This window comes from Pteropus alecto, unplaced genomic scaffold (assembly GCF_000325575.1).
Source record: "Pteropus alecto unplaced genomic scaffold, ASM32557v1 scaffold226, whole genome shotgun sequence".
Taxonomy (NCBI): Eukaryota; Metazoa; Chordata; class Mammalia; order Chiroptera; family Pteropodidae; genus Pteropus; species Pteropus alecto.
This window is the reverse complement of record NW_006440132.1, coordinates 1,308,485-1,331,037: the sequence shown is the minus strand read 5'-3', so window position 1 is coordinate 1,331,037 and position 22,553 is coordinate 1,308,485. Positions and strand designations below refer to the sequence as shown.

The 22,553-nt window shown below is 38.1% G+C and overlaps 1 protein-coding gene across 4 annotated transcripts in view; it reads right to left on the bottom strand.

Moving 5' to 3' along the window:
• The window catches only part of FBXW2 (F-box and WD repeat domain containing 2), a 25,582-nt gene extending 3,029 nt beyond the window's left edge, over positions 1–22,553 (bottom strand). The window contains exons 1-7 of one of the 4 annotated variants that reach the window (XM_006917081.3): positions 22,400–22,553; positions 21,905–22,292; positions 17,235–17,744; positions 8,619–8,813; positions 6,422–6,555; positions 4,028–4,114; positions 3,225–3,394 (exon numbers count right to left, since the gene is read on the bottom strand). In XM_006917081.3, the coding sequence (XP_006917143.1) occupies positions 3,225–3,394; positions 4,028–4,114; positions 6,422–6,555; positions 8,619–8,813; positions 17,235–17,744; positions 21,905–21,914 (1,106 nt within the window). In that variant the 5' untranslated portion in view covers positions 21,915–22,292; positions 22,400–22,553. Of the gene's footprint in view, positions 1–3,224; positions 3,395–4,027; positions 4,115–6,421; positions 6,556–8,618; positions 8,814–17,234; positions 17,745–21,904; positions 22,293–22,399 lie in introns of those variants that run through there. The other 3 variants (XM_006917082.3, XM_015593361.2, XM_015593360.2) reach the window with 3 other exon arrangements.

The window sequence follows — 22,553 nt, the reverse complement described above, 5'->3', positions numbered from 1 at the left end:
CACACTGAAGCAGTTTTCAGTCTGACATGAGGAAGGGAGGGTATTTGTAGTGAAGACCTGTTCCTCACACCGGGCCTGTCCAAAACTGAACTTATTAGCCAAACCTGTTTCTCTTCTTTATTTCCTTGGTTGCTCATTCACCCAGTTGCTCAAGCTAGGAAACATGGCAACCATCCAACTCACCTCCTTACTCAAGACATAAATTCAATCACCAAGGTCTATTGATTTTATCTCCTACATTTTCTTCTAATTGATTTGCTACTATCTGAATTGCCACTACTCTGATCCAAGACGTCACCTTTTGCCTGCACTGCTGCCAACGGTTTTCAATGGGTCTCCCCACATCTACTTTGGCCCCTTTCTATCAGTTAATCTCACACTAAACTCTAAACCTATTACCACATCTTTTAAACTTCTAAAACCTACTGCTCTCTATTGAACTCACATCTCCAGCCACACTGGCCTTCTGTCAGTTCCTCAAATGCGCCAGGCTCTTTTCAGTCTCAGGGCCTTTGAACTGGTCTCTCAGTCTACAATGCTCCCCACTGCATATCCACCCCTGGCACTGAGTTAATGCATACACTCATCCTTTAAAGCTCAGCCCAAATCTCTTCCTCAAAGCTTTCCCTTACTCCTCGAACTCGGTGGGATCTCAAAGTAGCCCATACTATGTTTCGCTTATCCCAATCTTTAAAACATCTATATGTAATTTACTATTTAATGTAATGTAATTACTGCTGGCTAATAATTTAAACCCATTTGGTAAGTATCTCTGCTGGTTCTCAGTGTACATCACAATGCCTAACACACAGGTAGGTGCTCAATAATTATCTGCTAGTGAACAGAGTGGTGGTACAATGAACATAGACAAATAAAAATTCCTATAAAAGAGATCGAAGGAAACTGGGAAAAACAGCAAGAAGTCCAGTAAGTCCCACATTATCAATGCAAAGCAGGAAACAACCAGAAACTTAGGAAACTGGGTGGCTAGAGAATAAGACTTAAGCCTGGTAAAGATGAACTGACTCCAAAGACTGAGGCACAAATATGTTGCAGAATAGAATACACGTCTCGACAAGCTCACAGCCCCTTTAGGTTACATTAGAATTGTAAAAAGACTTCCCTGCTGTGCAGTCTGGGCCCTTGAACCTAAATAATCCTGCCTGTTGTACCAAGAAAACCAAGCTCAAGAGATTGCATTATATCTTAGATATTTTGAGCAACATGCTGCCATTTATGCTTTGCTTCTTTTCAATTAGCTTCAAAACATAAGTAGCCCTACCTGGTCCTAGTACCTGAGGCCATGTACTAAGATTTCAAAAAAAGTTGGTTTATTTGTGTTTGGGGTAGGAGTGGGATTGGAAGCAAAAGATAAAATAGCCTCTTTTCAAAGAAAAATCTGAACTTAGCACTTTCTACCAGCAAACAATCTTGTAGATTTGTTGCTTAAAGTTAGTGAACCCAAATACCAAAAACTATCAGAACCTTCTTCTGGGACACTGGACTCTCTACACTCTATATTCTGAGTAAGAAGCACACATGAGAAAGATGCAGGGGCAAATTAAAACCTACAGAGACTCTAAACATTAAAAAGATTATAAAACCTCTATTCTACCTTGCCTTTGTACCCCTCCTTCCCGAATTTTAATTCAAACAAAAATGATACTAAACTGTAAAAGATATGATTTCCCATGGTGACTGCGTGGATTTTTTTCTTTGCAAAGTATCAAATTCTTTCAAAAGCTCCTTCTCTCTGGCTTGCTGGTACCTAAAGCATATGTCTGCTGGATGATCCACCCACGGACACCCATGGATAAATGGATAGATAGATGGATGGATGGATGGATGGATGGATGGATGGATGGATGGATGGATGGATGGGTGGATGGGTGGGTGGGTGGCTGGCTGGCTGGCTGGGTGGGTGGGTAGATGGATGCTGTACTAGGGTGAGCTGTGGAATGTTGGGCAAGTCCCCTACGCTCTCTTGGCTTCAGTCTCCCCATCTATAAGATGAAGAGCTTGGCCTAATATCTTCCAGGATCTATTCTAGTCTCTTTTCCTCAAAGCATAGATAGCTTGGAAACCTAACTGGTTAGAAATGTAGGTCTGAATCCAGGGAGACATAAATGGGGCTGTAACTTTATGACCAGAGAGACGGGGCCCACCAAAGTCCTGTTGGCTAGTATTTTCAAATCGCATACAAGTGGACCTCAAACAGCCATGCATATAACAATGAAGAGAATGTTCAATTTTCTGTACTTCTCCAAGCCAGCATTTCCTGAACCATGCTGCAGAATAATAATTCTGCGAGCCAGTAATAGCTGTTTCTCAAAAAAAAAAAAAAAACAAAAAACAAAAAAACAGAAAAAACCAGTTCTGTGCACAGTAAGTGTGAGGTACAGTAGTCTGAACAAATTCAAACAGGTTTCTTTATATAGAGCTTCTCTAAGCTATTAGTAATAAAGATCTGCCAGGTCCTGTGCTAGGTCCTCATTACAGGCATTTCATTTAATCTTCACTCTACAGGTGAGAAAACTGAAGCATGGAGAGGTTAAGAAACTTACATATCACACAGTTCATAAGAGAAGGCACAAGGTCTTAAATCAAGGTTTATTTATCATAAAGGAAGTTCTCTTAATCACCATGTGGCAATGGCATCTATCCATCAGCCTCCAATGTGCTAACAGATACCACCAATCTCCTATAGGAATCCATGGTATGCAGTGAACCCCAAAAATACTTGTCCATGGACCTCTTCTTATTCATTTCTCTAGAAAGAAACCCTCTTTTTCTCTAAATACCTCTGTCTTTCTACTAGTCAACAAACAGAAGGCCACTCGATCCTTCAATGCAGAATTTCAAGTGACTAGAAAGTAGAACTTAAATTATCAAAACTAGAGGAGATCTGAAAGACTTACCAAAGCCCCTCATTTCCCAGAAAACTATGTAAAATTCTGCAAGGGGAAGTGAGTCAGAGTAAGGGGAGGGAATAGATCCTAGATCTTCTAGGTTCAAGCATATTATCTCTTACTAATTACTGCCTCGAAAACATTTTTATGAGTGAGGTTTTCTAGCATATAATTCTGTTTATAACTAATGTAAGCACTTCCCAAAAGCAAGTTATTGACTGGTTTATTGAAATATTTAGGCTTGTCTTCACTATTAAACTACAACAAAAAAATAAAGAAACTGCAACAGACTGTAAAGGCCCAAGGAAACTCTACCTGAGAATATCATAACTGGCAAAATCCCATTGGTAGAGGCCCAATGCTGAACTACAGACGATGTATTTGCCATCAAAATGAAGTCTTGGCTGCAAGCAGATACTTCTATCCTCGGAGACAGACAATGTCTTTAAGCACTTGCAGTTGATTTCTCTCCCAATTGGCCAAATCTACAGATAAAGGAAAATTAGGAAAGATGACAGATCACATCACTATAGAAAAGCTTATCCTTACTGTGGTTTTTGTTTGCTGAATTCAGATACAAAGTGAAGTAAACTAGAAAGACCACAGGTTTTACAGTTGAGAGGCATGGTTTCAAACTCTAATTCCCTATGTATGTTCTGTGTTACTTATCTTGGGTAAAACAGTTAACCTCTCTGAACCTCAGCCCCACAGTGAAGTTAATAATGCCTACCGCGTGAAACAGTTTAAAAGTTGCACTACAACTGTATGCAAGAGTGTGATGTACACTTTTTGCAAATTTTATTATTTTACAAGTAAATGTTTGTTTTCATAGTTCAGATCTAAGAATTGAGGTACATCCAAGATATGTATCTTAAGAAAACATAATGCGTTTAAGATATTTTTCTGTGTATTTTCTTTTCTTCATTTAAAAATCAGGGTTAGAAACTGCCTAGGACATAGAAATAATGAATCATTCTCTTTCCAATGGGTTTAAGATAGCTTGGACTAAGATAATCCTGCCTCCCTTGAAAGGTTCCCCCTCTGCCACAGCATTTTAATTTTCTTATATTTGCCAGTTTTTCTTTAATGAGGCAAAATAATGGAGGAAAAAACCTCACCTTGATCTCATATTTGTCCGCACTTAAGAGGATGTAGTCTCCAGGGCTGTGCAAGAGAGACTTGACTTTGCACTTCTGCAAAACTACCTAGAAATACAAGCATCCACATTACAGAACAATCTTTTTAATGCTACTTCTATACTGTTTTAAAAAAACTAAAACATGAAAAAAGCCTGAAATAAGATAGTATGCTAGAATAGCTGAGCCATAACTCTATAACCAAATTAACCTCTACTAAGAGTTTTACTACAACCAGAATGTAAATTATCAGGAGGATCTAAAAGTGTCTAATGTTGGCAGCATTTAATCTTAGCTTTAGTCTGGAAGCAAACATTAGGACTAATTTTTAAAATTATAAAATGTTACTTTATAGAAAATGTGAGGAACAGGAAAGAAAAAAGCTCACAGATATAGAAGTATATACAAATGATCTGGGTTTTCATAAGCATGTGTATTATAAAGGAAAAAACGCTAGACTTAGGACCAGAATCTGCCATATATTGACTTTGCAACCTTGGGTAAAACCATCTAACCTCTCTGTTTCTCCGTCTCCTCATCTTTAAAATAGGGGATGAAGCATTTATTATTGCATAGAACTGTAATCAAAATGAAATAAAACAACGTGAATAATAACATAATAAAAGCTAACATTCCATTAGCACTTAGGGTAATCTATAAACATTAGGTTCTAGTTATTTTTATAATAAATCAGCACAAAGTGAGTGGGGAGGCCAGGCTTACTCCTTCAGAAGAAGCCTGAGTTACAGATTCAACTGAAACTGACAGACTCACTAAGTACCAGGCACTCTGCTGGGTACGTCCCATCATTTGATTTAATATTCACAGGAACATTTAGCAAATGATGAAACTCAGGCCCTGAAACGGGGGTAACTTGTCTAAGACATCACAGTCTGTCCTGGCCTCAAGTTTACTGTTCTTAACACAACACCACATTGTCTTACATAACTCTTCTATTTAAATACTCAGTGTGCCCAATACAAAAATAATCTTTCCCAATTTGTTTATTGTGATAAAATATGTATAACATAAAATCTGCTATCTTAACCATTTCTAAGTGTACACATTAGTGGTATTATTGATCTTCTCACAAACTGTTCTCCTTTTAGCTCTACCTATTTCAGGAAGACATAATCACCCGCCCAATCTAAAACCCACTATTCATCTTTGATTTTCTTCTCTGTTCCTCATGAGTCCAAAAGTTTGGCTCGATTTATCTGAAAGGCATATCCTTCACGTGTGCCCTTCTTTTTCTTTATTGCCACCCAAGTCCAAGCCATGGGTACCTTTTGCTTAGATTACTGAAAAAGCCTAACTGGCCACCCTGTATCCATTTGTGCCCCACTATAACCCATTTTTCACTCAGCAGTTACTTTCTTAAAACATAAATCATACCAGACCCTTCCTTGCACAAAACTTGTCAATTGCTTCCTACTACATTTATGATGTAGTAAGCCCAGTAAGCCATATATAATGGCCACCTCTCTCACACCTCCCCAACAACAGCACAGCACCACTGGCCTTCTAGATCACCTAATGTACTAGATTCTTTCCCGCTCCAGTGCCTGTGCATACACTGCACTCTCTGAAACACTCCACCACTACACAGATACCTCCAATTTGTTCTTCACATTTTGTCCCTTCTCAAAAAGCTTTCCCTGAACGAATTCAATTAGATACCTCCCTAGACTTTCTCAAAGAACACTGCACTTTTCCTTCATGGCACTTAACATGAATTGTAATTATATGTAATTACATGTATAGTTATTGTTTAATAACTATTTCTCCTACTAGACTAATATGTCAGGCCTGGGTCTGTTTAGTTCACTCCTGTATCCTAGGCCCCTCACAGAATAGCATAGTAAATTTGAGTGTTTCTGCATGGCATTTCCATTATTCATACTGTGTTTCATCCTCAAAGTAATCTTTTTTTGAAAATTAGAAAACATCACAATATTCTTTTAAATATTCTATACAATGATTTTTTCTTCTCGTGATTTTTTTCAAAATAAAAACTGCTTTTCTGATTAAAAAAAATAGACTTACCAAAGGGAAAAAAGCACATACAATTCTTCAACATTTTGGTGCATTAACATTCAGAAACTGTTATCATACTATACAGGTTTGTGTGTATGATCTGCTTTATTTGCCCCTTCAACCCACCTACTATATTGCAAGCATCTTTCCACATCCATAAGTCATCCACATTTACTGAGTGCCTTTAGGCGTTGGTCACTGTTGTACACCACCATGCACTGTGGTTGCATCTATTCCACTTATGGCTCACCTACCACTTATGAGGCAGCATCTTCCGTCCTCCACCCCATCCCCAACAAAGCCTGATGTTAAGGAGATTTCTTCTGTAAGTCCTCCTACCTTGGTGACCCACTCCGTGTGCCCAGTGAGTGTGTTCAGGCATGTCCCAGCAGATAATGCCCACACTTTCACAGTGAAGTCCGCAGAGCCACTCACCAAGATATCCAGTTCATCATTGTAGTCGACACTAAACACTAACATATGACATACACAAAGTTAAATCATGTCTGTCTGAAGGTCTTTTATAACAGAGTTCAATAGTGTTGATTCGCCCTAGCTGCCTAATTTTATAATTTCTCAACCAGAGTTGTTTTAAGAATGGTGCTACTTGACTAGCAATTTTATGATAAAAAAATATCCATTTCAAATTTATTATTATTATTGCTTACAATTCTAAAGATGGAAAGTCCCTGGAATAATACGTGTGCTAGTTCAAAGTGAGAGGCAAAACCAGTGTTGGAGACGATGGCATTGTTCGCAGGACTGCCTGCCTGATACTATACAAACCTCAACTAAACCAGGGAAAACAGAACAAAGCTGGCCCTAGTCAGATCTGCACTGAGACAAATATCAAGAATATAAGCTGCAAAGCAATACCCATACTCAAGAAAAGTCAATGTAATGAGAACAAAACACAAACAAGGATCTCTAAAGCCATTCTCTCAGACCTGTCTGCATTTCTTCACAGCTATACCCTTAGTACCTAAAAAAGTACCTGAGTATATAGCAAGTACTGAAATATTTGTTTTTAAATGTCTGCCAAACTCTAAAAAGAACAATGGAGACCCAGAGATGAAGACATTGGTCTTCTCTTTAAGGAACTCAGTCTAAGTGAGGGGTGGAGGAGGAAGTCCAAAAAAAGTAAATGTTTACCTCTTGCTAGGGAAACACCAAGGAGAATGACTAACTCTGCCCAGGGGTATCAGGGAGGACTTCAGGGAAGAGGCGATATTGGAGATGGGCCCTGAAGGATGAGTAGAGTTTATCAAGAAAAGAAAGAGAATACTGTAGGTAGAGGGAACAGCAAAGGCATGGAGTTAGGAAAAGCCACAGCAATGTCCGGGAAACAGCAAGGAGAAACTTTAGAGCAGGGCTCTCGAAGCTGATTGGTTATAAAATCACCTGAAGTCAGTGAATATCTTGACACTGTGGAATGGTACACTTGGTTTAAAATATTAGTTCCATGGTAAACCATGTATCTTCACATATTAATTTCTACAACACACAAATGATGGCAGATAGCAGACTGAGGAAAAATGTAGAGGATGCCAAACAAAATGGGAAAAAATTTTGCTTTAGGCAATAAAACTCTTACTTCAAAGAATTACTGAGTACCAGGTGCAGTGCAAAGAACTTGAGACCTAAGGGTGAAGGAGACAGGCAGGATCCCTGTCCTTTTGGGGCCCACAGCTGGGGGAAATCAAGATCATCATACTTAGTTGTATGATGAGTGTTAAGACAGAAATGCTGGTCATTGGGAAACGTGTAGAGGAGGGACTCTACCTGTTTAGGGAGTCCAGGAAGGCTGCTCATAACGTGTGATGCTTAGGAGCAGAGGCTGTGACTCTCAAAGGTTAATGCAGTGGGTACATGGGGGAAAGGAAGAAGGGAGCTACTGCACGAGGCCAAGAAACAACTCGGCATGATTTCTGCACAAAATTCAAAAATACAATGCACAGAGGCAAAGCTCAGGTCTCAAGGTTATAATCAAATGACCAGTTTTTGCAAGGTAAGGCTGCTGTGAAATTATTAAGAAACTTTCAGATATATTTCTTTCATCTTATCTCTAGGCAGTAGCTTGTTATCAATTGTCAACCATGCTCCAATTTGATGTAATATGTGTAGATCACACAATCTGGGAACGACTATCATTCCAAAGGATTTCAGGCCTAATTCTACTAATAAAGTAGACTGAATACAAGTGGGGGGACTTACTCCATTTGGAAATATGAAATCTGATAAAAGCAAAAGGGACTGACTGTTCAAGAAGATATAAATGAAATAGGAGAGAACTGCCCCCTCCCAGCATAAGGGTATATATGAGTTTTTAAATGGGCCAAGGAAAAGCAAAATTAGGGGGGAAACTCCAAATAAGAATAAGTTAAATAAAGGGATTAACTGTTGTGACTGAGAAAAAAGAGGGGAGATTAAATAAAAAAACAAAAACAAAACAAAAAAGGGGATCACATTCTTGGCTCCCAGCTTTAAGGAATGAGGTTAAAAAAACTATAGAAACCCTTGAAAAAGAGCAACCCACCCGCCCCCGTGTGCCCCCGGAAGTGCTGGGTCCTGGCTCCGGAACTCCATTCCCAGCAGGCCACAGTGTTGTCAAAGGAGCCTGTCACAAGCTTCTGCTCATCGAACTTCACCGCTGCACAAGTATGGGTCTGGATGCCATAAACACACTGTCCTGTGCTCACATCCCATAGTTTTGCAGACAAGTCATCTGACCCTTCAAGAGAAAAATGGTGAGATCAGTAAGAAAACAAACACTAAAGAAGGAAAATCAATCCCCACGGAATTCTTAAAGGAGAATCGTAATGGTCACCTCCCCTAGCACTTCAACTTTATAGCTGAGAAAACCGAAGCATGGAGAAGGTAACACAATGCTCAGAACCACCAAATGGTGTTAACAGCACAGGGACTGGATACAAGCTTTTTGGTGCAGTCCTTTTCCCTTAAGTTTCCAGGTTATAGAGGAAAGTTAGACTAAAGCATACCTTGGTGCTTCCACTTGAAAAACTTCATAAATCTCTGACTATCATAAGCTCTGATTTGAGCTTGAAACGATAGCTATTACCTATGACTGCATGTGTACATTTGCATGCCTGTCCATTACCCAACAACTCTGAACAAATAAAAAACGCTGAAGAGTAAAGCTGTCTGCTGGAACATGTTCTGCTCTAAGGCAAGTTGAAGAGGAGCCTCGGATCACAGGTTAACTTTCTGCAACGGTTAACTGCTAATTTCTTGGGCCACGTTGAAATGTGTAAAGGAAACTCTAAGAAAACCAGGGATAAATGATCTCCAAACATTCGCAATTCAACAATGAGCTTGTAGAGCCTACAAAGATTCTGTAGAAAAAAGTAGGTTTCATTTTTGCTTCTGATGAAAATATTATACTGATCATGGTGACAATTCAGGACTTTGCTTTAATTATGTTTAAAAATTCCAATGATAAACTCTTATCTCACAATTTATCCTTTGGGAAAGTAGTACTAAGAATCAACAAAGACATTTTGAGGACACAAATATCATCACTACGAGGATACAGTATTCTAGGAAAGCACCAAATGACTAGTTTTCAAAAGGTTGAAATGACTAAATAAAGCTAATCACAATTCTACCTTTAAGGGCTGGTCAAGAGCCAGTGTTTCAGACAATGGAAAAATAGCTATCATTGTTGAAAGAGGTAGAGCGTGAATTTTAACCTGGGCAAACCTTGTGAGAGAGCACACTGAAATGAAAACTTATTTGCTGTCACTTTACTATTTAGGCACTCCATTTCCACTCTATACAATGAGGGGTGGGATTTGGTTGCTGGTTCTCAGTGGGTATGTAAGACTTCAGAATCCATCTGAGGAGCTTTATCAAAACATGCAAGGTCCTGCCTTCAGAAATTCTAACTGAGAATATTTAAGGTGGGCTCCAATAATCTTAAAAGCGTGCCGAGTGATTCTAATGCATAAGCAATATTTTGAGAACCAATGTTCTAGAACAGTGCTGTCCAGTAGAAATATAATGCAAGCCACAAAGGTAGTTTAAATTTTTCTTTTACTTGAAAAAGTAAAAAGCAATTTCAATATAGTTTATTTAATTCAATGTCAAATTGTCATTTCACATGTAATTAATACAAAAATAATTAATGAAATATTTTATATTCTAAGTCTTCAAAATCTAATGAGTATTTCGCATGTCACATCTCAGTTTGGACTACACACATTTCGAGTGCTCAAAAGCCATAAGTAGTGGCAACAATACTGGACAGCACAGGTCTAGATAATCTTTAAGCTTGGGCATTCTGTGACTGTATTCCTAGGGAGCTAAAGCAGGAAAAGAAATCATTTTAGATCCTATCTGACCTTGGTTCTGATTTATTGCAAGTGTTCAAACAGGGTTGCTTTCATTCATTCATTCAACCTATATTTACAGAACTTCTATGTCAGGCAGGACTCCTGCTCTCATAGTGCTTAGTCTACCTGGGAAGGCAAAAAGGCTAAACAAGCAATAATAGCTCAGTACAGTAAGTGGTGGGCAGTACAAAAGCCCACAGCAAATACAAGGAGCGGATAAAAGGAGAAAACACCTCAGACAAAGCTCCACTGAGTTTATGATGGTGTTCCTCAACATCTAGGATTTCACAAATATGCCTTTGGAGGTGGCATGACTGGCTCCTAAACTATACTCTTATTTGCTTTTAATCTTGGTTTTGGCATAGGATAGTTTAAAGAAGAGATTTCAAACTTAAAAAAAACTTTCAAGTTTTAACTGGTTGAAATCTAAAGAATAAGTTAACCTCCTCTGCCAAGGAACAGAATACGCCAAAAGTCAGCAAAACTTTCAGTGAAAGATCAGACAGTAAATATTTTAGGCTTTTTGAGCCATACGGTCTCTTTAGGAATTACTCTACTCTGCTGCACTGGCCCTGCAGCTCGTAGTTTGCCAACCCCTGGTATATACCCTCTAAATTACTATTAAGTATGTCTATATGTAATTAAACATATGTGCATAGACACTGGGGTCAATTCATAAAGAACTACTTGGAACCATTCTGAAAACTGTCCAGGAACTATTTACAATGCTTGTGAAAACCCACTGTCTAAAACATGGACACTGATTATAAAAGCAGTTCCATATGACTGGGAAATAGTGGCAGGGTCTGGCGGGAGAACTGCGTCAGGCGAACATCTAACTATGACCTCATTTGCATTTCTGAAAGATCACTATGGCTGCATCACAGAAAATGGTTTGAAGGGGGCAAAACTGGAGGAAGGCTAGTTAAAAGCTAGGAGAGAGGATAAACAACATGTGTTCTATACATACAATGGAATATATTCAGCCTTAAAAAGGAAGAAAATTCTGACATATGGTACAACATGGAGGAATCTTGAAGATATTATGCTAAGTAAAATAAGTCAGTCATTAAAGAAAAAATACTGTATGATTCCATCCATATAAGGTACCTAAATAGTCAAATTCAGAGACAGAAAGTAAAACTGTGGTCCCAGGGGTTGAGGGGAGGAGTATTATAATAGGGAGTCAGTGTTTACCGAGGAGAGTTTCAGTTTGGAAAGATGCAAACAGTTCTGCAGATAGATAGATAGATAGATAGATAAGAAAGAAAAGAAAGAAAAGAAAGAAAGAAAGAAAGAGAAAGAAAGAAAGAAAGAAAGAGAAAGAAAGAAAGAAAGAAAGAGAAAGAAAGAAAGAAAGAAAGAGAAAGAAAGAAAGAAAGAAAGAGAAAGAAAGAAAGAAAGAAAGAGAAAGAAAGAAAGAAAGAAAGAGAAAGAAAGAAAGAAAGAAAGAGAAAGAAAGAAAGAAAGAAAGAGAAAGAAAGAAAGAAAGAAAGAGAAAGAAAGAAAGAAAGAAAGAGAAAGAAAGAAAGAAAGAAAGAGAAAGAAAGAAAGAAAGAAAGAGAAAGAAAGAAAGAAAGAAAGCAAGAAGGATGGATGGATGGATGGATGTGGTATTTTTGCACAACAATGTGAATATACTTAATGGCACTGAACTATACTCTTAAAAATGGTTAAAATAAATCTTATGTTATATATATTTTGCCACAATTTGATTTTTAAAAAGGGAGATATTATCCAAACTATTTAAACTAGTTTATATAGAACTGGGTTTTATACCCTAAAGAAACATCAGGAAACAATTAGGTTGAGCTGAGTTCTATTTTATAGCAGTACAAGTCCACTCTAAACTGTCAAGCCTTTAGGAGCCATTATTCTCTGCTCTTTTGGGCTTTATGTCATCCTTCTCTACGGATTTCCAATTGCTGCAATGACTAGACCAAAATGTTTCAAAGAGGCTGTCAATGCAGCCTAGAAATGAAAAAGGCCTGAGTAAATGCAGACTATTTTTCACTAGATAAAAGGGAAAAACAAGCCCTCTCAATTTAGAAAATAGGGTGAAAACAATATTTTGATATGAAAAAAAATTACAGGGATGGTTGTATTACAAAAGCAGAAAAATAAGCTGAACCCAAATGGAGTAAATATTGTACCAAGCTAAGTTAAATATTTAACTGGTAGAATCAGATCTCAGCTCTCAACTGCCTCTCTGAGGCATCTGACTCTGTAAACCAACTAAATAAACATTTACCAGTGCCTCTTTAAGACAGGCAATTTTCATTCTCCTTCTTGAAAGTCTCTTCAACAGCAATGTTTCTTTACATCTCCCCTTTGTCTAAGCACACCCTTCAAGGCTCCTAGGCTTAATTCTTCCTCTCTACATCTCCTTTTGAAATTTCACAGTTACAGTCACAGCTGTGATATGACTAACTCCTAAATCTTTCCCTCTAGCTCCAAGCACTCCCCAAAGCTCTAAACCTGCATTTTCAGATACCTGTAGGAACCTCCATTTACATATCCAACTGAATTAAGTTTATCTCAAATCGAACTTCATCTACCCTTTCGCGTTTAGTCTTTCATTTTCTATTCTTGTTACTACCATCTTCCCAGGTATACACACAGCTTGAAACCTCAGCCACTTCTGAAATCTCCCTTTTCCTTGCCACATACCCAATTCGTTGCCAAATCTTGTCAATTCTATTTCAATGGCTGCTCTTCCACTCAACTGCTCCTTTTAAAAATCTCCACGCTTACTGTCCTAAATCTAGGCCTATTTACCTTCATCTAAACCGCATCAAGCTAACACTTTAATTTGGAATCTCCAGTTTTCTCTATGTCAGAGGGTCTCAATAGAAATAGCATCTCCTAAGGGAATATTTTAAAAATTCTTAGGGGTAGCTTCAACAGTCATAAAGATTTGGGGGAGGGTAGTATTACTGGCAATTACCGGGCAGAGGTGAGGATTGCTAGACGTACGGCAGTGATTGGGAAACTGCACAAAAAGAATTATCTTGTATATTGCATGACATTCTTGAAGGTTCTGTCAGATATTGATAAGTGAAAAGCTTATCCATAGTTACCTGAGTCTGTTTTACAAAATATATTTGCAGTTTATTCGAAATTTCCTAAGACTGTAACTAACAGGTAAATTGAGGGAAAGTGTACTTTGCTTTGTTGGGAATTTGATAAGAGTTTTTCACCACTGAAGAAATCACATCACTGATATTATGTGCGACACAAACATTCTGCATTTATAGCTACCGTGTTCAGTGTGGCACACACTGGTGCAAACTTCTGATTACATTACTGTCTTCCAGCATAGCTGTGCTTGAGCACGTGTTTAATGTGTTACTTTATAGTCCTCTTATTTCTCCTTTGAGCAGAGTTTAGGCATTACATTGATTTTTAAAATAATTGTATGTATACACAGATTATTTCTACGAATTTTACTTCAAGATCAGAGAATATTGTAAAATGTTATAAAAAGAGGACCTGGGTCTGAAAGAAATAAACACTGGTCTACATGAAGCAAAAAGCTCTGATCCTGGCCCTTTTTCTGCTCAGTAATCTTTCAAGTTTTTCTTACTGCTTATAGAAAACTATCCAAACTCATGTTCCAGCATTCGAGGCTTTCACAACACAAACCAAGCTTCTTTCTTCAGATTATATTCTCAAAGTCTCTTACAGAGTCCCTACCTGTACCCTAAGAGTTCAGCTATAACAAATTTTATTTTCCTCCTACATGTGCCATGCTTAGCCCTGTCCATACCTTTGCTGGTGCTATCTTCCTACTGGAACGCTTCTACTCGGAATCCCATCTCCCTGAAGTCAACACATTCTTCAAGATTCAACAGAAACACTGCTCAAGAAATCACTCCTTCCTCTGAACAACTATATGAAGTTTTTTCTCATACAATTCAACTATATCATTTGATCATACCTCTTTTATAGTTCTTGTTTTTATTTGACTATAAGCCAGAGGTCACAATATGGCAGCTTCCAGGTTGATTATGACCCAGTATGATATTTTTCAAATGTGAATAATACTTAAAAAGCAGTACTTTAAAGAAAATCAGGATAGTTTATAAAAATCTAGATTTGGGGTTTCTCTTAAAAAGCCATATCTGACAACTTGGAGCCTGAATTCCACATGGCAATACTACTACCCTCACTGGAAGGGCAGATGTCGCCACAGCCCGCTTGCAGACGTTTACTTAACCAGGTTACCTTCCTGATCCCAGGCATATGCTCTCTGCTCTGATTCATCTACGTATATCCTCATGTTGTCTTTCACAGAGGCATTTTTTAAGTAAACATCTATTGAACAGCACAAAGCACAACAGGTTCCTTTCTTATCATTTCAGAAATAAGCAGAATAACTACCCCATTCAATCTATACCATGTTAAATTTAGCATTAGCCATCTATCATTTTGGCAAAACTATTTTCTTGCTTGTTCAAGAGGTTAATCTGAGAGTTACTGTACACTTATTGCCAAATTCAGAATTCTGCAATTTAACCACAGTAACAAATACAAGTTCTTAAATAACAAGATGACACAAACACTTGTACAGGCATATCTCTGAGATACTGTGGGTTAGGTTCCACACTGCAGTAAAGTGATTATCACAATAAAGTGAGTGAATCACATGAATTTCTTGGTTTCCCAGTGCATATAATAATTATGTTTACATTATTCTATAGTCTATTGAGTGTGCAACAGCATCGTGTCTAAAAAAAACCCAAATACATACCTTAATTAAAAAATACTGCTCAAAACTGCTAACCATCATCTGAGCCTTCAGCAAGTCATAATCTTTTTACTGGTAGAGGGTCTTACCTTCAATTTGTAAAAAAATGCAATATTTGCGAAGCACAATATAGTATAGCTCAACGGAATGAGATATGTCTATATAATTCTATAACAAATATTTCTCTCACTAGTAACAGTCCCAGGAATACTGCATTAAAAAATTTAAGTAATGCTTTGGCCCATTTTCAATAGACAAAGTATAATTTTCAAAACTGATTATGTGAACCTGATTAATTTAATCAGAATAAATAGAACATACAGACCCACCTAGAGAATAATATTAAAATGCAAGGTTGGGTCCTATTATTGTAGATATTAACTTTCTGGGTACTTAAAAATTCAGTGAATGAATCCCATTCAGTTCCGCTCCAAGTAATTGAGATATTATTGTATTTCAAAAGTAAAGTTTGATGAGAAATTTTTAAAAAGCTACAGATGGTTCTGAAAATGAGTCAACTGCCAGTATTTACGAATGAGCAGCAAGCTCAAAGGCAATACTGCATCCTAATCTTTAAAAAAAGTTTTTTTAAATACCCGCAGTTGATCCTGAGGCGAAAAAGACATGAAAGCCATCACCACAACTGGGAAAGTATATCAAAGCATAGAAGAACAGATGATGTGGTTCCAATAATCATGCTTATTGTCAAGAAAAATAACGTAAGCATGGAGTAACTTCAGGATGACAGACAAAACCATGAAATGTCTTAAATTTAATACTTTAAAAAGCAAAATGTGTAGTATTTTAGAGACTATAGCACCACATGAAAAAAACATATATCCTCGATGAATAAAGAAATGCAGTGTGAAAACAATCATGAGAAATAATATATCTCTTAACTATTCAAATACAAAATAGGACTCTGAGGGAGAAGCAGGTTATTTAAGACTTTGCTGTATGGCATCAATCCAATCTATCTGGAAAGGATACTAAGAAGAGCTTTAAAATCATTTATATTTCTGGATCTGGTGATTCTAGTCTCTAGTTTGAGGCTTCTGCCCCAAATAAATAATTTAAGAGAAGAACAACAATGTAAATAAAAATATTCATAAAAACAGAAATAACCTGAATATGCACTAATATGGAAATAGCTAAATAATGATATATTTACACAAAGAAACAGTATATAATATTAAAAATGGCATCTACATAGTTTAAGTAATAATCATATATTTATCAGAAATTATCTTGGATGAAGAATGAACACAGAGTATCCCTATACATTATACACAATGGAAGTGAACAGGCATTTGTATCACTGATAAGAACGACCTAGAACCATTCAAAACAGTGCCTAAGAATTATTTACCATGCCTGTCAAAATGTATTGCCTAAAACATAGGCACTGATTATAATCATATGTACAAACACAAACCCATTATAAATGGAAGACATACATAATTCTAAATTTCAATGATCATGTTTGTTATATAGTCATTTAATTGCCTAGTTTTAAAATATCCAACTGTCTTCATTCCCATGCCCAAACTCTTCTAATTCTTAGAACCACAGGATTTCAGAGCAAGAAAGAAATACTTCCCTTCTCATATTTTATAGACAAAGAAACAAACACTGAGTGGTTAAGTAATTTTTCCAAGATGATCTAACTACGTGCTTGCACTAGACATCTACTCTTCCCCTGGTTTTTCCCTAAAGTCATTGCTGACCAAAAAATAAATAAATAAAAGTTAACCAACTTGGAGGACTATACATGGAAGAAAAGCACAGGAAAAAAGTAGTTACAGCTTTCTGATTTATAGCATTTTAAAAAAAATTCTGAGCTTTCTTCTTGTAAAATTTTATAAAAATGATTGGCCTCTCTAGAGGAAAAGAGGATTTGGGGTGGTGGCAGGGGGGTGGTGGATTCCATCACAGATATCTCACATAATTAATACTTGTCATTCTCAAGCCTTAGGAGTAGTTTGTTCTACTTCTAAGATTATATCCTATGAAATGCAAAAATCGAAAAAACAGTTCCGGGGTCTCTTACCTGTACAGAGAAGTCCATCTTTGTAGTAAAGTGCATACACTCTGGCACTGTGTCCAATTAATGATGAGGTCTCAAAGGCTTCATGGTCCTCCAGTTGCTTCATTCTCAAAATTGCCTTCAAATAAACCTTCTTCCAGTGCAAAGCGTCCTGAACAGAATCATCTATCTGCCAGCCCAAATTTTTACACGCAGTCTGCCACACCTCTGTACAGGCACTTATCACCTTATTCCACTGTTTAGAGACGAGGCAGCATGTGAGTAAAGTCTGAGGATCGAGCCATTTTAACAAATAAAAACTGAGCTCCAGGGGCAGGAGTTTGAGGAAGTCCCGCTTGAGGAGAGTCTCCAGGTTATTGGAGAGATGCCTGAGCTGGACTGCCCCACTCAGACTAATCAGGTGATCCAGAGTTTCATTTTTCTGCAAGTCCGTCAGAGAAAGAAATGTAACAGAAATGTTATCAAGCCATGTCTCAAAGTCCTTTCTCTCCATAAGGTTATGGAAAAATTTACCTGTGGCACATCAAAATATTGTATTAGTTCTGCTCAAAAAGGCCGTTCAAGCAAGACTGCTAACAATGAAGTATTAAAAATTTGTGTAAAAACTTGGCATTACAACTTTATTTTTAATTACTACATTACAATTTTACAGTTAATACACTATATTTATCTAACATTTTTCCATGCACACACAAAAATACAGTTGAAAAAAACATTTTTTAACAAATCACAATCTCCGAAACATAAGTCAATGAAACTTATGTTGGTGTATAGACTTGCTCCTTTTGAAGTCTAGCACATGCTACATGCATTTTCACAATAAGATTTACAATGTATTCATTCATTATGAAACAGTGTATATTCTATGTAAAACACCCTTCCCTCATCAAAACCATCACAACACAATTTCCTTAATACACTCTATTTGGGCACTAAAATCACAAAAATAAGTACCACGATGTAACAATCAGAAAGCATATCTGGAGCAATAACCTAAGACATTACTTATCATGGTAGGTACAACCTGACCTTATTACCAAAATCTCAGAAGTGACTGTCTTTTGCCAATAGATGTTTAAGCATAAAGGTTTGGGGAAGAAAAATAAGCAGATTTAATAAGTTATATGGCTCGGGTATTCTGGTTCTTCCACTTCCTTTATGGCACTGCCTGTTAGAACATGAATTACCAAAGGCCTTATTTGGCCATACACAGTCTGTTTTTATAAGCTTCATATGAGCTAGTGACAACTCTTAACCGTGTGCCCCAGAGAGAGTCATGTGGGTCTTAGAAGCCTGAACAAATAAGACAAATTAGTAATCCTGATGCTTACAAAATACCAAAACACAGGTATCATCATCTCTATTTTGCAGATAAGGAAGTTACAGGTCAGAGAAGTAATTTGCCTATAGTCAACAGAGCTATTAAAATAGCAGCAGAAGAGACGAGGCCAGAGATCTCAAGATTTGTACTTTTCTGACCACAAGAAGCTAGCTGTCTCTGAAGTCTGCTACAACCATAAGCATCACGACCTGGTGATAAGATCTGGGGGCACTGTGCCTATCTGATTATACCACTTTCCGCCTTAGGAAAATGACAAATTGCTTTAGGGCTGATTGGAATAAAAAATGTTTACAAATATCCATCATTATGTAGTATCAAGGTGTCAATTCACTCTTAACAATGGGGACTAAACTAATGGAAAGGGAAGAAAAAATAAAGCACATCAGTAAAAACCATCTTTTCCAATACTGGCCATATGTTGATAGATGTTAGTGCTGGGTGATGAAGGTTTATTATTCTCTTTATTTTCATAGGTTTAAACATTTTCATAATTAAAAAAAGAAAAAAAAAACTGATCAGTTACTCACCAGACTATCATACTAATTTTTAAAATGTACAAATTAATGTGGAAGAGAAAAATAATTCCTTTCTATATATGTCACCTAGATCAGGTCTACACAAAAAGCCAGATCTCATCTTCCAACTTTGTTAATGCAAGGTGAGTAAAAACCATTTTAATTAATTTCCCCAATATCAAATTTGGCAAGAATGTTATTGGGCAAAAAGCAGTAGAAGCAAGCAAAACTTCTCAACCACATGATATACTTTTTTTTTTTTTTTTTGGAATAACAAATGAACTTTAAAATAATACACTTGAAGCCTCCAGGTTTGGGCCAGGTAGGATTTATTAAGGATTCACCTGGCTGCCAAAAAATAATCAGTTCACCCAAAGTTTTATCAACTTAACAGAAGATAACAAGCCTCTTCTTTCTGAATTCTAACCACCTTCTACCTATAACATTTCTGGGGAAAAAAAATCATTCACAGCAAGACAAAACAATCCTTTTGGTGGACAGTTACACAATGTCATAACAGCTAATTACTTAATAACGGGCCAATTTAAAACATATACCAAAAACATCTGCCCAGGAATCACTTTTTACAGTGAAAAGAGTGGGGAGCTTCCTCTAACACAGTATGTCAAATATCCATCATAGAAATGCTTATTTATGTAAGCTGAACTGTTAAATGGCCACAAAGCAAATTTATAATACATAGTATCAGGGTGTCAACCCATGAAAACATTAGCAGGTTCCCACCATTCAAAAACAAGTAAGAGACATCCTACAGCATGCCAAATTAATGTCCCTGATACCATAGAAGATAATGGGACAAGCTTTCTGGTGAACACCTTTAAAAAAATTCAGTCATTTCTGAGATTTATATATCCTTCTCACTCCTAAGAATTTCTTTTCCTCTTACATTAGAGATTGACCTTTAAGGTACTAAAACCCTTATGGGAGGCTGTTTTCCAGTTCTTCATCTCTGATTGTCATAAAAAAGGCATCTTTATTTTAATGAAGCAGGCCCTGTTAATGTTGCAGAATGCATGATTTAAAAACATCAATTTTTACTTTCCTAAAAAAATCAACTAGACTTTGGAGGGAACTTTCTTAAGTACACAGGTCTAAACTGAACTCTTTTAGAGAGCTTCTAGGAATATTATGTACTGGCAGCACAAGGTCCCAAGGGGAATACTTCAGGAAGCAGGATTTCAATTCGACATAAGGAGGAGGTTTTAAATCATCAGAGCTTTCCAATAATGGAATAGCTGCCTCCAGAGTGGTAACCTTCCCATTACTGGGAATAGTCAAGGACAGTTGGATAAAGATGCAGAATAAGGTAAATAAAAATGCTTTGGAGTCAGTCAAATCTTTTACTAATTCAGCCACTTCCTATGTGATCTTGGGCATATTCAACTCTAAGCTTCAGTTCTGCCATTTGTAAATGGAAGCTCTCACTCACATTGAAGGTGGTGAGAGTCAGAAATATAGCAGGGACATGCTTAGCACAGCGCCCAGTCTGGGCTAACTCGAATGGCACTTTTTGTTAGTTTTATTACTATAAATACCTGGCAGGAAAGCTTTTAGTGACCCTGAGGCTGGAAGGAACATGACCAGTAACATCCTTTAAAATAAGCTTAAGATATGTGGAAGAAAAACTCAAGGCCTCAAATTTACTGGGTGTTTAATTTTATAATTAAGAGCAGTTCCCGACTTGAAGCTACAATTTCCCACTATGTCCATTTTCTTTCCACTCTATCCACACTCGTGTTTTCTTGCCTTGTTTTCCCCCCACTTCAGACTAAACATTAAACCTGTCCTCCTACCTTCAATATTAACAATCACAAAGCTTTGAAATGGGTGATGTGACGAAAAGACTGCTAAATTGGGAGAGAGGAGACCTGGGTTTGGTCTCTGGTTCTGCCATTAACTCCTTATGTTCCCTTAGGCAACTCTCGTATTTGTATTGGTTTAAAAGACTATTACTCATAGACATTAACCCATTTGATTTCACAATCTTATGGCATCGGTACTACTCCCTTAAATAATAAACGGGAAAATTTATGGCCCAAGAAGCAGAGTGACTTTCTAGGGTCTTATAGGAAGCCACAGGCTCAACATCTTGCCCAGCCCCCACCCTCCTCAAACCAAATCAAACCTATGCCTCTAGGTCTTATTAGAAATATAACATTCTGGATAAAACAGCGTGAATGCATTTTCTTCTCCTCCACCAAGACCTGGCCATTTGCTGTTGGAGAGGAGGCTTCATCCTCCCTCTCTTATCAAGCATAATCAGTATAGTACAGAGGCTTTGAAAAAGTGTGTGTGTGTGTGTGTGTCTGTGTGTGTACACACATATATACACACATAAACTTACATATACACAGACTATCTTTTCAAAAAGGTGGTAACATTGGTTGCTTCCAGAGAAAACTGAAGAGCTGAGTTATAGGGGTAAGAGGCCTCTTTTTGAATTTAAAACATATGAATATACTACTTAATAACCACCTTTAGTTTTAAGATGAATTTTAATAAGCTTTGTAAGAATATAAATAGTGTTTATAAAATAAGGGCTCTGCAACTCCACTTGTTGCCAGGCGACCCTGGGCAAATCACTTCACCTATCCCAAGCCCAGTTTCCCCACTTGTAAAACTGAGTTGTAACCACGAACAGCATTATCTACAAGGGTTTTCGTATATAAGATAATGTATGTAAAGCGTTCAGCACCGTACCCGACAACTGGTAAGCCTACCAGAAATGGGAGTAACCATTATTATTTAGCATTAATACTGTTATCTTTATTTCAAGCAGAGCCCCACATACTCACCTGTTTCCATGGCAAACCCACAACTATGGCGCAGTCCCTCACATTAGTACAGCGCTTGTACTTCATAAACCACCGCTCCACACTTTGTCATCTTTCAAACTCAAGGCAGCCCTGGGGCATCACTGTTAACTCATTTCGTAGCTAAGGAAACTGAGGCACTAGGAGGCAGTACCTCCGAGACTCGATTTTCCCATCTCTAACATCAACTCCAGATCCCTTAAACCCGTCCGTCGCTCCCGGGTCCCCTGCTCCTGGAGCCGTGTTCCGCGCGGCACTGACCTGAGCGAGCGCCCCGGGGCCCGGGACCTCGCGCGGGGCTCACACCGACTAGGCGCTCTCGGGCCGCCAGAGCCTCGCAGCGGCCGGGTCCGCTCCGCAGCCATGGCGCCTGCAGGGAGAAGAGGACAAACGGCCCGAGACGCGATGTGTCAGCAAAGACGCGGGTGCCTGAGAGCCCCCTCCCCCGCCCGGCCCCGCCTCATATACAGAACAGACCTGGACCAGCGGGCGCCGCTCCGGGTCCGCAGCCTCACCGGGGAGCGGCTTCCGGTGCTGCTTGCGTCATCTCCGCGCGTCCCTCCGCCCGCGGCGCCCAGCAGTCGAGGCTGCACTTCCGGCCCCCGCCTGGAGGGGGAAGCGGGAGCGCCGA